The sequence below is a fragment of the Puma concolor genome, chromosome C2 (assembly GCF_028749965.1).
Source record: "Puma concolor isolate L17-30 chromosome C2, mPumCon1.1.hap2, whole genome shotgun sequence".
NCBI lineage: Eukaryota > Metazoa > Chordata > Mammalia > Carnivora > Felidae > Puma > Puma concolor.
The window spans coordinates 149,991,012-150,009,124 of record NC_141675.1 but is presented as its reverse complement, the minus strand read 5'-3'; the positions used below and the strand labels follow the sequence as shown (position 1 = coordinate 150,009,124).

The following is an 18,113-nucleotide window of genomic DNA, read 5'->3' as shown; positions in this document are numbered from 1 at the left end:
TCAGGGAAGCCCTTACCACAAGGCCTATAACTCAGAAGTGGCTCACGCGTTGTTAGAGACTTTTATTATTTGCCCACTGACATTTGCCGTATGTACATATACATATATATATATATTATCTATATATAATAACCGTATTAGCGTCACTAAGGCTTTCACTTTTGATGAGTCAATTCCATGGCCGTCTCTGTTCACATAGACTAGGATCATTTGATGGGTCTCCAGAGGTCAAACCACCTAGCTTCTCGACTTCAGGTCCACGGATCCCCAAACGTGTTAAAACCTAGCATAGCCCAAATCCAACGCGTTCGTGAGCGGCACGCTATCCAGTCGGCTCCCGACATGCTAAATTATTTCCTTGACCTACTAAGTCCATCGGATCTATGCTTGTATGTTAGTTGCGTCTTTTCAAAAAATAGAAAAGGCTCACATTTATTTTTAAAGATCCGAACTTTTGTCTCAGAGGGGAGCTTGGCTTTTCTCAGGAATGCTGACTTATAACGCGAGTCACAAGTGTCTTTCTTCCTTCTGTTCAAAGCAACATACACAGACTTCCAGCTGACAGATTCTTGTTCACAGGTAGCTGCTGAGGAGTTATTTGGGGTATGTGTACTTTGGAATTCAACGTGCCAAAATCTTAAAGACCAGTGAGAAGATATTTTTTAATAGAAGTTTTTTGGTTTTTTTTAACTGGAGGGTCAGGGGTGAGATCGCAGACCCACTCGATAAGCTTCAGGTGATCTAGCAGTTTCTAGATACTCAATCCACTTTTCCTTTTTAGTTCCAGATACTTGGAGCTTAGTAAAAGCCAAGAGAACATTCCACGTGTGTGGTGGTCATTCTCCACCATGCATTTGCTGCTTTAGTATAACATCCTAGGTTGTATCTGCCTTTGTCTCTAATTTTATTCATTTTACTCGTAAGAATTCCAGAACTTTTACTTTTTTAAATGTTTTTAAACATTTATTTATTTTTGAGAGACAGAGACAGCATGAGTGGGAGAGAGGCAGAGAGAGAGGGAGACACAGAATCCAAAGCAGGCTCCAGGCTCCGAGCTGTCAGCACAGAGCCCGACGCGGGGCTCAAACTCACGAACCGTGAGATCATGACCTAAGCTGAAGTCGGACACTTTCACCCGGGCGCCCCAAGAATTCCAGAACACTTTTAAATATAAAGATGACTAGCGACAGAATAACATTCTCATTAAGGAAATTTTTTCTTCCGCTGCTTTACCTTTAAGGCAGTGTCATGTTCTCGTTAGAGAAATGCCTTTCGGGGAGAGTATGATTAATCAAACCTTCCTTTATTGTGATCAGAAGAAAAAGAAAAAGGAAGAAAGAAGGAAACATACACAAAAGTGAAAACTAAGTTGCCATGTAACTTTATTTCCTTCTCATTCCTAGCGTTCAAGGGGTTAACCAGAGGTCTTAATAAATTTCCAGTCTAATTGGGAAGGGGGGAGGATGTGGAAATCATTTCAGGAAGGAGATGAAAATTGCCAGCCTCCACGTGCCTGAGGCAAAAAGACGAGAAATGAAATCTCTCGTGGGCTTGGTTAGTGAGGGGGAAGAAATCTACATCTTGCACTTCAGGTTCACGTTAAATAATGATCTCCAGAACGGTGGGACTCGGGAAAAGGGGTCTGCCCGCGTCTCTTAGACGGGGCCCACCAGGCAGTTCCTGGACAGTATCTGTCCTTCATTCAGCTCACCCCAGACCCGGCTCCAGACTCTGACCACTCAGCGTGGTTTGTGTAGACAAACAGCGGAGCCCCTACTGACATGTTTGGGAAAAGCTTCTTTCCTCCCGATAGAAGTGCATTTCATCATACAGTGTGTCCACTGAAAGCGTTCTGGGCTAAACAGACAGTTTCTACTTTAGAAGTGGTAAGGAAATCCACTAGATCCGGCATATGTTTCTCTCAACACGAAGATGCCCCCTGAATGGAGACCTTGACACGTACAGAACATCTTCTAATTAAATGCTTCTTAAAAATTCTTTAGGCCCACATTTATAGAAATACTTTCTGCATGCCCTTTTTCAAAACTTACCCTAGAATGCTGTATTAACCAATAATGCTTTCGAAATTGTCCTCCGGGAGGAATGGCTTCATATGCATTTGAATGAAGGGACCTAGAGAAGCAAGAAAAAAATGGAGGTGCTTTATGGTCACTAAAGAGCGGTGCATTCATTGGTCAGTTTAACTGGAAATAAACTTGACTTCATTTGGGGACTCATTTGCCTTCACGGTGGAGTAATCCTCTGTTCCTTTGTTATTACCATTTTTAAAGAACTACCTTCTCTGCAAAAATGTGTGCTAAAAAGCCTTCGAGTGTTGTTTGTATGCTTAATCATTTTTAACAATTTTTGGATGATCTCTTTATATTGCTTTCGTTGTACATACAAGTATAAATTGGAAACTAGCTAACAGATGTTTATTTTTCAGATATTTTTGTTTAATTTTGTTAAAAATTATTTTTGCCTTCCTTCCTACCTTTCAAGAACAGATGACCTGTACAGAATTAGTACCATTTATTCATTGCAAAAAAAAAAAAAAAAAAAAGTAGAAAAATGTGCTTTTTTGAAACATAGATTTATGATGACATTTTTCTAAGCAAGCACAAAGCAGTCACATCAAAAAGTTTAAATCTTACCTAACTAACACTTTTTGGTTAAGAAATAAACAATGATGTTTCATAGGAAGTCTCCACAAAAGCTTTTAATATTCCCTTTCATCATGTGTATGGTATACTCTTCATAAAAATGTGATTATTACTAGAACATAATCATATAATCTTAATGTAATCTGAAAATATGTAACTATTACAATGCAGATCTTAGGATTTGTATAAAACAGAAAATGTAATTATGTAATTAGAGAATAGAATAATCACTTCTATGGCTGCTTTTTTTTTTTTTAGCTATTTTTTATTTCATGCTACTGTGTAGTATTTTAAAGCTTTGGTGGAGTGTGATAATTCCATGACCCCACAACAAAGCAGAGTAATGATAATGTTAGCCCGCTGTTTCGTATATAATTCTGTTTTCCAAATCTGCAGATAGCAGGGTTAATATGCGAGGATTTGCCTTCTTATCTGAGTGCCTGGAGCACACTCTAAGACCAACATTTGGCAATTTATTATTTAATCGATCGATGTAGATTTCTCAGCAATTCCTCGCAGAGAACTACACTGCTGACTCTGATTCTTGAGCAGATTCCCATGTCCAGGACAGGTGGCAGATCGGACAATCAAGATTCGTCTCAAACTTCTGCGGTCCCTCTCTAATAATTTCTGCTACAATTGTGAGCCAATTTCTCCGCAGTCTCTGGGGAACCACAGATAAGAAAACACTGCGAAGTTGATTCTGGGTTCCCCTTTTTCTTTCTTTTCCCCTCTCCACTCAAAACCCGAGTTCACTCCAGCCGTGTGCTGACCTAGGTCAGCACCAGATCAGGTCAATTTCTCACAATTCCAGGTGGCATTTATATGTAAGTGTTGATGGTGCTGAAAAGCCCCCTTGTCCAAATCTCTCATTTTGTAGGAGAGAAAACTGAAGCTGGGTCCGTGTAAGTGTCTAAGTGGCTAGTAGCAGGAGGAGGCTGAAGCCCCCTTCCTGGTGTGCCTCTACCAGTGAGAGATGAGTTGGGTCCTCCTGCATCAACCATATGGGGGGGGGGGGAGGAGTTGTTGGTTGCACGAACAACCCGGTCATTCATTCAATCATGCCATCAACAACGTCAAAACTTCTGCTGTTGGGAGGGAGTGAACAGTTACCCAGCCATCATCCCATCACTTGAAGATGTATGTATCTCCTTGCCCGCCCCTTTACCCACCATGGTCCACATTTAACATCACGTGGGCCCGCCCACAGCTCTACCAGCTCGAAAGGGGTCATTGGGTTCATTTTATCAAACTGACCTACAGTTCACCCCCAACCCTCCTTCCTATGTCTAACAGTTCAAGAACAGGTTAAATCGACTCACCTACTTATTTTTAGACGTAAATGTTGCGCGGGGAGGGGGAAGAAAAACATACCTTCCTATTTCATAATTCCCCAAGTGAGAGAGGAAAGGTAAATTATAAACACAAAGAATAAAATAAACTGTTCCCCTCTGGGAGGAGAGTTCATCGCAAAATGATGTGGGAAACAAGGAAAAAGGCTTCTGTGCGTTCATTCCTACGTTCATTCGTTTCTTTTTTTACCCAACTTAGAAAAAGTGTGTTTTAGCTCATCATGGCGGGATGGTTTTAAATGCATGGACTAAAATTTAACCTAAAGTAAAGCAGACGTAGAAGTTATAAGCTGTTTTTATAGACTCCTGTCATCCACCGGAAAAGTTTACTCCTGTAACCGTCCCCACTTGGGGGACTCAGAATCAAGGGAAAGCACATACATTCGCTTCCCTGTTCAGTAGATTTTTGAGGTGCTTCTTGATACTTGGGTACTTTCCCATAGTGCTGGGATAAGGGATGCCATTCAAAGAGGAGACCAGTTTCATGCACCCAGAGTGGTTTCTCAGCCTGTCCCAGGAAACCACCTTCTGTCCATGGCTAATGGAGCCAAAGAAACCGTGGAGAAAATCCACATCCTCTCTAGTCTCCACCCATCAGCCTCTTGACCTCTGCACTCACCCCACCAGACTGAGGGGTAGAAACCAGGTACGTTTGCCCTAAAGAGATAACTGGGACCTTCAGAGATTCCCAGCAGCTTCTGAGGACTCAAAACAGTGGGGTAGGGCCGGTCGTTTCGGCAATAGACCTGGTCCCATATCTTCCCCTTTGTTATTTTTTCTGAGCACTGGAAGAGAGGCGGATCCACTCCCTAACTTGGACCAGGAGCTGCCTCATCGATTTGAGCTCTTACTGTATTTTAACCAGAAGATTGTTACCAAATTGACATCTTGAGTGATTTGGGAGGAAAATATGCTATATTTCAAAATAAACCTGTTTGTAAGAATTGCTATTTGAGAATGAGTATCATTGAGCTACTTTACAATTCTATTTTAAAACCACGACCTATTAAAAATAGAACTTCTTAGGGCACCTGGGCGGCTTAGTCGGTTAAGCGTCCAACTCTTGATTTCAGCTCTGGTCATGATCTCACGGTCTTGAAATCGAGCCCTGAAAAATAGAACTCCTTTTTCTAATCCCCATTGCTTACATGAAATTCATAGAAAATGAATCTTGTAAAAGAGAGAAACAGGGGATGCTTTGGTAATATCCTTTCAGGGCTCTTAGGAACCCCCGCGCTGTTGCATAGGCTGAGCCATCAGTGGCTGCTAAACATTACGTGGAAACGAAAACTGAATGAGGTTGGCTTGTGGCTCGTCCGTGGCTGTGAAGACGTGCCTCAAGGCATTGACAGCGGTTGGTAGGCTTTTGCAGTTCAGTTGCTGGCTCTGTATGGCTGTGCGCGCTCGCGTGTGCGTGTGTGTGTATCTTTCTGTTAGTCTATCGGGTGATACTGTAATAAAAATTCTGAACTTTGCTTCAGGAAAGCTCAGAGGGAGAACATGAGTCAGGAAAGATGCGTCACTTAAGGGCCTTCCCTGACAGCAAAGTTAAAAGCAGGGCCTGCTAGAGCGCCGGCAGAATAGTAGCAACATTGCTGTGCAGACGGAGTTGTGTCTCGAGCGGTCACTCTGGAGGCGCACTGTCCAAAACAGTAACCACTAGCCACAGGTGACCCTTAAGGACTTGAAACGTGACTACGGTGAATTGAGACTTGCTATACACACGGGACTTTGAAGGACTGGCTGCAAAAAAACAAAGAATGTAAACTCTATCAATAATTTTTATATTGATGACATGTTGAAATGCAAATGTCTGAGATACAGTGAGTGAAATGAAATATATCATCAAAGCACTTTCACCCATTTCTCTTCACTCGTTTAATGCGGCCACTAGAAAATTTTAAATCGTGTCTATGGCTAACATTACATTTCCGTTGGGCGGTGTTGTCCCAGAATGAGAAAGAATGCCCACATAGTTTAAATGAACCTCGTCAGGGTCTAGGAAAGAAATTTTGACAGGGGACAGTATAATGATATGAACCATCTTGCAGTGTAGTTGAGCTGGCTGGTTCTAGCTGGGCGCTCCCGAGGCAAACTGCTTGGGTCGAAAGTGGGCCAGTTACTAAATCTCAGTTTCTGCAGCGGTAAAGTGAAGGGAAGAAATATGAACCGCTTGTTACCAGAGGGTTAAGGGGAAGAGCACGTGTAAAGCACTTGCTGTACGGTGTGCTAGAGGGTGCACTGATAAAAGGTAACTTGTGTTGCCGTAGTGAGCTGCCATCACAAAATCATAGACTGAGTGGCTTCAACAATGGAAATTTACTTCTCACAGTTCTGGGGCTGGAAGTCCAAGATCGGGGTGCCTGTCATGGCCATGTTCTGGTGAGAGCTGTCTCCCTGGCTTGCAGATGGCTGACTTCTCACTGTGTGCTCACATGGCAGGGGGAGAGAGAGAAGTAGAGAGAAAGCTCTCTGATCCCTTCTCCAAAGAGCGCTAATCCTGTGATGAAAACCCCGCCCACATGACTTCATTTAAACCTAACTGCCACCCACAGGCTGTGCCTCTTAATACCATCACACTGGGGGTTAGCGCTTCATCATATGAATTTGGTGGGGCGGTGGGGTGGGCGGGGCACAAACATTCAGTCCATCACAATAGTTTAAAAAACCCAATCAGAAATAACTTTGATGTCAATTTGCATTTGGCAATGTTGTTTAAGAAAACCTTTCAGACACTGCAGTCTAGCGTGTGCTGGGCACAACTCGCTGGATACTGAGCAGGTGCTCTCGCCTTCCCTGAGTGTGGTCCATGAAAAGGCAGCAGCACTGAGAACTTGTTGGAAATGCAGGATCTCAGGCGCCCCCCAAACCTGTTGAATCAGAATCTGCACTTAACCAGATCCCCAGGGGCTTCAGAAACATATTCAGTTTCTGCAGTACTGTCTAGGGATTCACAAAGGAGGAGGACAGCCTCACCAGCAAGGTGTTCAAAACCTAGAGGCGATGTGTTTACGTGGGGGTGAGGGTGAATCAGGAGACAATAAGACAATTATACAGGGGACATTAAGGGGGCCCAATGAAAGATATCCTTGCTCCCCAGTGATCCAGAACCAACTGTGAGGCAAAGTAGCCAAGCAGACAGGGATTAAGATATCAGCTTTACATAAGAGACTCCTAAATATGGAGAACAAACAGAGGGTTACTGGAGGGGGGTGTGCGAGGGGGGATGGGCTAAATGGGGGAGGGGCACTAAGGAATCTACTCCTGAAATCATTGTTGCACTATACGCTAATTTGGATGTAAATTTAAAAAAATAAAATTAAAGGGGCGCCTGGGTGGCTCAGTCGGTTAAGCGTCCGACTTCAGCTCAGGTCACGATCTCGCGGTCCTTGAGTTCGAGCCCCACGTCGGGCTCTGGGCTGATGGCTCAGAGCCTGGAGCCTGCTTCCGATTCTGTGTCTCCCTCTCTCTCTGCCCCTCCCCCGTTCATGCTCTGTCTCTCTCTGTCTCAAAAATAAATAAAATGTTTAAAAAAATTAAAAAAAAAAAGAAATCATTTAAAAAATAATAATAAAACTAAAAATTAATTAATTAAAAAGGAAAAAAAATATCAGCTTTATCACCAAGGACTGTGAGAGAACATAGCTCAGGACATGGCTTCTTGCCATTGAACCCCATAAATAGACACTTACTCATTAGCACACAGGCAGTGTTATCCCAAACAAAAGGGAAGGGAAAGGCACACTCAGAGTACTAATTTTCTATTGCTGCCACACTACCAAATTACCACACCTACTTATTAGCTCAGAGTTCTGTAGGTCAGAAGTCCAGTTGGGCTCAACCACGTTCCCAGCTTAGGGACTCACGAGGCCAAAAACCAACCAGTGTTGGACTGGCTGACTCTCATCTGGAGGCTTTAGGGGAAAACATTCTTCGAAGCTTCTGCAGGTTGCCGGCAGAATGCGGTTCCTTAAGGACTGCGAGATGGGGTCCTGCTTCCATGCTGGCCGTCAGCCAGGAGTCACCTACAGGGACTGCTCTCCGTTGTGCACATGGCTCCCTCCATCATCCAGCCGACGATGCAGGCACATCGGATCCCTCTCTTTACCTCTTTTCCGCCCCAGCCTGAGAAAACTCTGCTTTTAAAGATCTCATGTGATTAGATCAGGCCTCCAGAATAATTGCCCTTTTGGTTGACTCGAAGCCAACGGATTGGTAACATCAGTCACATCAGAAAAATTCGCTGTGCCACGTCACATGGCCAGGGCGTGACATTTCCTCATATTCGCTGTCCTCCAGATTCGGGTGGGAAGTCTTGAGGGTCCGTTTTAGGGTTCTGCCTCCTGTGCCTGGTTTCTATTCCCAGAGCTACTAAGCAAGCAATTCAGTCTTTTATGGTGGAGGATGAACGAGGTTGGGGCAAGAGGCCAAGAGTTTTACAACGAAGAATGTCACTCCACATAGAAACCAGAAGCCAGGGAAGAGTTGGTCCCATTATTTGGCTCTTATGCACCCCACCCTCGATACACTCAAATAGCTATAACATAAAGTAAAATATAGTCCAAGGGTCACCCAGAGGACACGGAGACCATGAGGAAGAGTATATTTGGCCCTTGAGGGAAAATTTCACTCGAGGCACAGGGATCTGAGACCACTCCAAGATGGGAATGAAGGGTAGTCCTTAATCCTGCAGGAGAGCGCAAAAGAGCTCGCTCTGAAGCTGGGGTGCGTAGGGCATGTGTTCTGTGACCACGTCTGCAGACCAGTGGTATGGGAGATTAATCTGCAAGTACTACATGAAATTAATAGAAGCGCCTTTGTGGGAGACCTTTGCAGGAGATCTGGTGAGAAGTCATGAGAACTTGAGCCAGAATGATGGCAATAGGGATAGAAAAAGGAGGGTAAATTACAACGAAGACACCAAAAAGAGGACTCGGCAGCAGACTGGATGAGGTCAAAGGCAAATCCGTGGATCCCACTCTGGAGACCAGAGGGTGAAAAGAGCGAGAAGAGCTGGGTTGGCGCGGGAGCTGATGAGTCTGATCGTCAGTAAAATGTACACGATAGATGTTAATTTTCTCTCATGTCTTCAACACACCGGCATGTGCGCACGCACACATCTCAACTTTGGGCTTTCCCTTTCCCTGCCACCCCCCTTTTCCCCTCCCTCCTCCAACAGGCACCTAGCTCCCCCCTCCCTCCATGCATTCACTGCCCCATCCTCTGCTCCACTGAATGTCTTCTAGCAAAAGTTACCACGGATCCTCTAGGGAAAATCCAATGTCATTGTTTCAGTCCTCATCCTCATTGGCCCCTCCTTGACCTTGGCCTTTGAGACTCATGCCTTTCCTCTCAAAACTCCCATCTTCTTTTGTGTCAAACACCCTATTCTCCTCTTTCTCTACCTGGCTCAATCCCCTTGGTCGGTCCAGGTCCATCTTTTTCTTTTTTTTTTTTTTTTTTAATTTTTTTTTCAACGTTTATTTATTTTTGGGACACAGAGAGACAGAGCATGAACGGGGGAGGGGCAGAGAGAGAGGGAGACACAGAATCAGAAACAGGCTCCAGGCTCTGAGCCATCAGCCCAGAGCCCGACGCGGGGCTCGAACTCACGGACCGCGAGATCGTGACCTGAGCTGAAGTCGGACGCTTAACCGACTGCGCCACCCAGGCGTCCCAGGTCCATCTTTTTCTAATCAACCCCTTAGATGTTGACAATCTCAGATTCTGTCAGCGCTCCCTTCTCCCCGGACACTGTCTCGGCGAGATGTGAAACCACCACAGATGTGTGACGATTCTGCACTCGTTACTTGTACCCTAGACCTCTGCCCTCAACTGCTGTTTTCTCCACCAGCACCTACAGCTCCGTTCTGTACATCCAAAGCCAGATCCTCGGGTCGACCTCCAAACCCTTCCTCTTCTGGTCTTCCCTCCCGCCAGTAATGGCACCTGGGCCGGAAGCAGGAGAGACTCCTCTCCCCCCCTCTGCGGCCATCTCTTTCATCTCCATTGTCCCCACCTTAATGCAGATGTTCACAATTCCTTGTCCGACAACTGCAGTAGCTCCCCCGTTCCTCATTTCTACCCCCTCCTACTCACCCATCCACCTCTGACACATTTACTTCCCTCAAACAGGTGTTAATCACGATGTTCCCCAGACTTCAAGGCTCTGATAGAACCCAGTGGCCTCAGGTTGAAATGCAAATTTCTTCAGGTTTATAAGCCGCCTACGACCTGTGTTCATGTCTGCCAGCACTGTGTCCTCTGTGAGCGCCCTCATCCCAAACCTACTCTCCAATGACACCAGGAGTGACGCGTGGGTCTGTTTCAGAAATTCACGTCTTTCTCATGCTGACCCTTCTGCCAGGAGCGCCTTCTCCCCTGTCCCCTCCCACCTTCCTGAAACCTTCCTCCAGCCCTGCCAACCATCTGGTAAAAATCTACCCAACCTCCAAAAGCCAACCCAAGTACCACCCCCGCCAGGTGGTATGCCCCCTCTTTTTCCTGTGTCTCCTCCCACCATCTTCCTGGAGTCATGACACTCCATGACACCCAGCAATAGCCATGACGCTCTGTCACTCTCCTCTATTTGTCCTTTGTTATCAACCAGCCCAGCACCCTGCCTGGCACATAGAAAGCTTTACAGATACGCTGAAGGGAGGAAATCAAATACTTCATACCTGGGAAAGTCCTCAAAATGCCATTTTGAATGAGTGGAGGCGGGAGGGCTAGAAAGCCATTTAACATTTATTAAGAATTGAAAAGCTAGGGGCGCCTGGGTGGCGCAGTCGGTTAAGTGTCCGACTTCAGCCAGGTCACGATCTCGCGATCCGTGAGTTCGAGCCCCGCGTCGGGCTCTGGGCTGATGGCTCAGAGCCTGGAGCCTGTTTCCGATTCTGTGTCTCCCTCTCTCTCTGCCCCTCCCCCGTTCATGCTCTGTCTCTCTCTGTCCCAAAAATAAATAAATGTTGAAAAAAAAAATTAAAAAAAAAAAAAAAAGAATTGAAAAGCTAAAGGGACCTTGACCTGCTCCTCAAAGTCTACAGATGGCCAGAAACAACCTCGGGCTGTGACTCCTAAGTATTCGAGATTTGCGATGTAAAGAATTTCGGGGATAGTTTCTAATGGAGACAATGAGACAGGAGAGGGTAAATTGAAAGATGAGCTCAGAGTTTAGTTTTTCAGAGCTCTCCAAAAGATACCCATGAAAATACGTAGTTGTGATAAAAAAGAAACATAGCTCAGACCCATAGGTGGACATGCGTCTGTGTTGTGTGTGTGTGTGTGTGTGTGTGTGTGTGTGTGTACGTAGAGTGGAGTGACTTTGTCAGGTTTCCTAAACTCTCCAAGTGTGAGGCTCCCAGTCTGTAAAATGGGGTTGGTAATGGCATCCTGCCAAGGATTAAATGAAGCGAGGAATATACAAGCATTTTGGTCATTACCTGGCACTTAGTAGTTGCAAGGAGAGGGAGGGAGAGGGAGGGAGAGAGAGAGCGAGCTGGTGGATAAGTTGGCCAAATTGAGCTCTTGCTGCCATGAACCCCCAAGACCTCTCCTCTCTTGCGGTTTAGGTTCTAGCACATTTCACAACCCTCTGGGCAAATGACTGCCAACCTCCACAGGGGCTACCTCTCCTGCAGACGACCCACCCTCTCCGGGCTTAAGGCTAAATGGCATGAGCACTGTGTCCTCAAGGCTACTGACACAGGACAAACTAAGGACGGTTCCCAACAGATGACATGCACACCTTCCAAAACTCACTCACTCTTGCCTTTGTTTTTAGGTTAAAAAAAGATCTTGGGTTTTCTCCCAGAATCCCGGAAATATTAGCTGTGTAACTGGAACACTTATTTTTCTATTTTGCTTCTTCTATTCCCCAGCCTCTGACCTGGGGGAGCTTCTCAGGGTCTCAGGAGGGAATGTCCAGGGTGGTAGGGTTTGCTGGGTCTCTTCCATATAAATCCAGCTGTCTGGTCAGTATTACTGTTGTGGATCCCCCCTCCCCCATGCCTATTAAAAGTAAACTTACGAACTTCAGGGTACATTTGATATTTCTTAATTTATCATTCATAAGCGCAAATGATTTTTTTCCCTGCTCTATTTATAAAAAAAACTCTTTACAGAGTCATTTTATATACATGCAAACCACAATCTCTCAGTGATTGGTGTTTTGAGGATGCTCCGTGGAAACTATACCTATTCAATTGCTTTAATCTTTCATTCTTTCATTATAGGGTAGTCCTTCAGAACCCCTTATTATTCTAGTTGTTCTTTTTGCTTTGGCAAAAAAAAAAATATATATATATATATATATGTATGTATATATACATAAGACTAAGGAGCTGTAAATCTCGTTCTCCTATTTAAACAGCGTCTGGAAATCTGAAATAATTACCTCCTTTCTTAGTTTTAAAGTGTTTTTAAGATATATTACATTAATATTGTGGAGTAAGGTTGAAAGTCGGGCTGTGACATTGCAAATGCTCAAATCCGAAGGCTCTGAAAAATGGTGTATCCTCTGTGTTAAGCATTCAGTGCTGAGCATTTTCAATATACAAGGCTGTTCCAGCAATGTCAAAAGCAGAACATTACTGTAGATGTTCAAAGAAAAGAAGCTTCAGATGACTTTGCTTAATGGGTTTACCTATAACTGGACACGCAGCAGCAATATAGTGACACATATTTGGATGTGATCGTATGACAGATATTTTCAATAAAAATTGCTATCATCTGTTATGTCAAGAATGAGAGGTTCCAGGATAAATACTCTGAAAGATAAATCAGGATAAATTAGTAAAGGGAAGGAGAGTAGAGCAAGCAAGGAGGAAATATTTCCAACCTGTCCCATTGGAAGTAAATTATGATAATGTTTATCAGTTTGTTTCTTTCAGAGGAGGTATTCAAAATTGTTTATCTTCATTGCTTTAAAGAAAACTCGTATTTTTACCTCTTGCATTTCACCTCTGCTGTAATACCAATTTGAAGTGTTTTGGTATGAAGTAAGGGTTTGGTCTTGATTTCACCTTGAATTCTGATACACGTCTACTTCCTCCAAATGTATGTCTAATGTTCATAAATCACACTGGCCTCACATACCAAGGTTTAAAAAGGTGATTCTGTGAGAGAGAAAGATTCACTACTAACTATCAATGGAAAACATTGGTTGAAGTCACATAAAATTATGTGCATATGTAACAGTTCATTTTTTACTTGCTGGTTTACTGTTTCAAAGCTACTTTTGTGCCCAAATTGGACAATATGCTATAAAATTCCCCAGTGCTAAAAAGAGTGAGGGGCAATCAGCGAACAACAACAAAAAAAAAAAAAAAAAAAAAAGAGGGGGGTGGAAATTTAGTTTTAATGTTTGTAATTATTGCAATTAGAATGAAATTTATCAACTATCAGTGAATTTAGTGTTTGCTGTCAGTACATTTACCCAATTGTTTTTATTTTCCCACTTTCTGTTCTTTCAGAATGTGTACACGGAATGAATCCATCTAGAGATGTTCACGGTATGTTGGATCCCAAATTCTATTTTTTATAAAATATGCACATTCATATGATTTTTTATCTATGCATCTCTACAACGTATGACATAAATTAGCCAAATAATTAAGGCTTTTTTTTTTTTTTTGCTGATTCACAAATACTTAAAAGCTGCTCTTCATATTGTAAATATCAAACCCTATAAAACATTCCAATGAAACTATAATGACACCCTCGGTTCTACAGCGTAGTTTACCACAGGTGCATTCTGCTTTTATTAAATGACTCTGCATGACTCTGAAAAAAAAAAAAATAGAGCTTGTTATAACCTAGTTTATTGCCTTTGTTACAGCAGTGGCAATGCAAAATTTTTACGAGGGTAAAATGTTTACTAAGCATCCTAAATTACAAAAAAAAATTAACTTAAAAACTTTCTGCTTGCTACCTGTGAGCTACACAATGATGATGCTGGAGTGAACAGATCACACATCAACCATGCATCCTATGGAAACATTCCTATGAGGGAAGGATATAGTGGCAGAAGGAAAGACTCCTGTCCCCAAAGGAATTGGATTTCAAAAGTATAATAATCTCAGAGCCACTCCAGAAGGGGGGAAATGTTTAATCAAACTGTAATGTCGAAAACTGGATTGTGTGTATGGCAGGTTATTCACCTGCACTGATATGAACATGTTACTCTTCATAAAAATGTTCTCCATCCCTATGACATTATACCAACTGCACCAGCTTGCTCCAGAACCACTAGCAACATACGTGCCCTGGTTTTAATTCACTGAAGTGGTCACTGAAATAGAAAGTTTTTTTTTCTAGAAATACACTTTTAGAAACGTAATTTTAAAAAGATGTTACCCACAGAGGGGAATGTTGATTTAAGAGAATGGTTGAGCCTCTAATCCTACCTACAGGCATATTTTATTTTTGAGAGGGTTTTAAAACAGCAAAAATGTAAGATATTTAGATATTTTCTGAGACCACTTACAGTTATATACTGACCTAACGCTGAAGAAAAACGTCAATGAGCCATTGTTTTTTTCCCAATGAAATTGTTATTTTTATTCCAACTAACCAAATACTACTTTTAAAAATCCCTCTGAAAACTTACATTTCATTCCTGTTAGGGACATTATTGGAATTTCCCCCACGCAGCAAATTTGGAAAAATCTGTCCTACAGCATCCACCCAACACGTCGCTTCGTTGTATTTTTTATTTTGTATTATGACAAGAGTTAAATTTTAGTATTGTTCCAGGAGTGAATGCGGTAATGTCTCCTTTCCTTTCTTAGAGAGGCAGAGGAAGGGAAATTCTATATTGCCGCTAAAATGAGCGCTTTGGGTGGGAAGGAATTCTTCATTTCGCGTGCGATGTTAATGAACTTTATAAGCTCTGTAAAAAGTCCTTCAGACTAAGGGATTCGAGGTACACCTTAGCTGAGCCTCATGCTGCCTGCTTTAGTTCCTCGATAAGGAAGGTGCAGTGCAGGGTTTTATTTCTCGTTTTCAAGTGCGCACCGCACAGCGCATTTATAGCCAGCGCGGGTCCCGGGAACCCGAAATGCCCGGCGGCCGGATTTAGAATAAATCAGCAAAAGCTTTTCTCGCTTTTATCATCCTCGTCGACGTTCAAGTTCGAGATGCACTGGTTGAAACTCTTAGCCGAGCAGCGCCCAAGGTGCTGCCGTTGAAGGGCTCACCTTGGCGCATCTATCCCAGTACCTCTTTTCTAAGGAAGGGAACTTGACCCCGCCGGAGAGGCTGCCGCGGAGAGTCAGACCCGCAGCCCCCTGGCAGGGTTTAGGGTTTCAAACCGCCGGAGCCCCAGAGGAGCGTTCTTCTCTGACCTTTCCGCGCGGCGAAATTACCCCAATCCGCTACATCCCCCGAGTCAGAGCCCATTTTCGCCTCTGCCGCACTCCTGAGCCTCCCGCCCTGCGTCCGCGGGGGTTCCTAAGGATGCACTTGGCGGCTGTTCCCGGGAGCGCTCGGTGGGCACTTAGAGCGTTGTATTTGAGCGGCGGCAAAGGGGTTTCACTCGCCCCAACTCGCCTCTAGAGCCGGAGGCGGCGGCGGAGCCGGAGCGGGGGGGGGGGGGGCGGCAGACGGGGAGGCTTGGCAACGGCGCAATGTTTGGAACCACCGGGCCAAGGTGGAGAGAGGACTTTTGGGGGTCTTTATGCCTGAAATGGGGCCTCTTCAAAATCATTTAGTAAAAACACAAAGGAGTTTGCTGAGACCTCAGACCCATTAAAACAAACTGCAGGTAGTTTGCTGGGAGGTCCCGGGCGTCCCGGGAGAGGAGCGAGGGGACGGCCCACCTGGGGAGAGGCTCGGAAAGGCAGGCGGGAGCCTGAGCCGCTGGCCGGGCGACGGCGCCCGGGACGCCGGGAGCACCGGTGGTGGCGGGAGGGCCGACCGCGGTGTGCGCGCAAACGGGTTTCGGGAAGAGACCCTGATGCGGGCCTGTCGGGACAGCCGGGACCCCCGCGACTCCCACCAGAGGGTTCCTGCACCGCCAGCTCGGCTGCCGGGATAGTAGGGGCGCAACGCGGCCGCTGGGGCTGGCTCCGGCGGCCGTTTCCAGTCGTTTCTCCCCAAACTGGAGTTCTGACGAGAGCGACCCAAAGGCCCAGAGGAGGGCCGGCGGAGTCCCGCGCCCTCGGGGGCGTTCCCGACGCCCCGGGCGGCAGAGAGGACGGCTGCTGCCCCCTGGCGTCCGCCCCGGGCCCGCGGCCCTCAGCGCCTCCCGCGGGGCCGGCCCCCGCCTCCTCGCCGCTCGGCGCAGCCCGTGCGGCCTCTCGGGTCCTGGGGCGAGGGAAGCCGCCTGGGCCCCCGGGAAGGGCCTCCGCGGCGGGCCCGCCCTGGCCGACGCCTCCGTTAGGCCCCAGCGGCAGAGCCCGAGGAGAGTCCCGCGCGGCGGCGGCGGTCCCCGGCACTGTAGCCGCGCGCCCGCAGCGGGGAAGGAGGCGGCTGGAGGGAGGGGCCCCGCGGGGGGGCGAGGGGGAGGGCGGGTGAGGGACCCCAGCTCCCGGGAGTCGAAGTTGGGGGCTCCGTGTTGGGGGCGGGGTGGGCGCCCTCCCCCGCGGCTGGGGGTGAGTGCCGCGGGGTGCCAGGGAGCCCCGTGGCTGCGGGGCGGGGGAGGGGAGGGACGGGCCTCGGGCGCCGGGGTGGGGCGGGGCCCCCTCTAAGCTCCGCGAAAATGCCCGCGGCGCCGCGGGGACGGGCGCAAGGGAAGTTCCCGCCGGCGCGCAAAGCCGGGGTGGGTTCGGCACCCCAGGCCGCTCCGGCTCGCGGGGGCGGGGAAAGGAGCCAGCGCCGTTTCCGGGGAGCCGGAGGTGGGTGCGGGGCTAGGGCGACCTAGGCCCAGCGGTGGGCTTTCGTGCCGCCTGCGGGGGAGCCGACGCTCCGAGGAAGGGGTGCCAGCCCAGCGGATGCCTTCAACTTTCTTTCCCGTCGCTTGTTCTTTGGGGTCTTTTCTGATCGGGACACTCCTTTGCTGGCCGCACCGCGCACTCAGACTGAGGCGCGCTGCGTAATTAAGCCGCAGCCCGGACGCGGTGAAAAACACCAATTAGAGAAAGCAAACCAAGAGAGAAAACTAAAAACACAAAACCATGTTGGGGAGACCGAGAGTCGTCTGGCCTCGTTAAATGAATCAGCGTCACTTCGCTGCAGCTGCCCACCCGACCATGGGGCCCCGCGGAGCCGCTCTTCGGCCGGGCCCTCGGCCCTCCGGCCCCCCTCGCGGCCGAATCCCACCCACGCCGGGGAAGCAGAGGCTCGGCCCTGGGTGGCCGCTCAGGGCCCGGGGCCGCCCCGGGGCTCCGGTACCGATCCCGGGAGCCTCGCGGCGGCCGCTTCATCTCCAAGGCGCGGGGGGCGCCTCCCTCCAGCTGGTCTCCGTGCCCGGGCCGTTCCGGGCGCGGCGCGCGGCCCGAGCCCTCCCAGGGCCGGCCGGCCTCCTCTTTCTCCACCTCCCTGGTCTCCAGACCGCGGCCGCCTGTGGCGCCGCTGCGCACTGCAGCTCCGGGCCGGTGGCAGCGCGACGCTGCACGGGCGCAGAGACGCAGGGCCGCGGTCCGCACCAGGGCGGGGCCTCGGGCGAAAGTGTGAGTGTGTGCGTGTGTGTGCGTGGATGCGAATGCGCGGGGTGCGCGGGGAGGCCGCGGCAGCCTGGGACTCTCCACCCAGGCTGCGTACAGTAGCGCGCGGCAGCGGCGGGGGCGCGCGGGCCAATTCCAGGAGCCCGCGGCCGCGAGCCGCGCCCTGGCTGATACCGGAAAGGCCTGTGATTGGCCGGCGGCCGCCCCTATGCAAACGAGCTGAGGGAATGGAATTCCTCGGGCCGGGCTTACAGTAAAAGCACGTTCATTTCCAGGCACTCTCATTCATAGAGCCAGCGGGCGCTAGGCGGGACGGGCGCCCCGCGGCCGGACCCAGCCAGGGCACCACGCTGCCCGGCCCTGCGCCGGCAGGCACCTCTTCCCGGGCCTCCTGGGGACGCCAGAAGAAAGTCAACCTTTGCTGCTTCTCCTTGACCTGCGTTGGAGCTACGATTTTTTTTTTCTTTCTCTCTTACTTTTGAATGAACTGGTTT

At 47.7% G+C, this 18,113-nt stretch overlaps 1 protein-coding gene across 7 annotated transcripts in view; it reads left to right on the top strand.

Moving 5' to 3' along the window:
* Positions 1-18,113, top strand: part of RUNX1 (RUNX family transcription factor 1) — a 259,423-nt gene that overhangs the window by 143,238 nt on the left and 98,072 nt on the right. For 3 of the 7 annotated variants that reach the window (XM_086675930.1, XM_086675926.1, XM_086675925.1), the window contains exon 3: positions 13,489-13,527. The exons of the other annotated variants lie outside the window; for them this stretch is intronic. In XM_086675930.1, the coding sequence (XP_086532056.1) occupies positions 13,489-13,527 (39 nt within the window). The remainder of the gene's footprint in view (positions 1-13,488; positions 13,528-18,113) is intronic. 7 annotated transcript variants of the gene reach the window in all.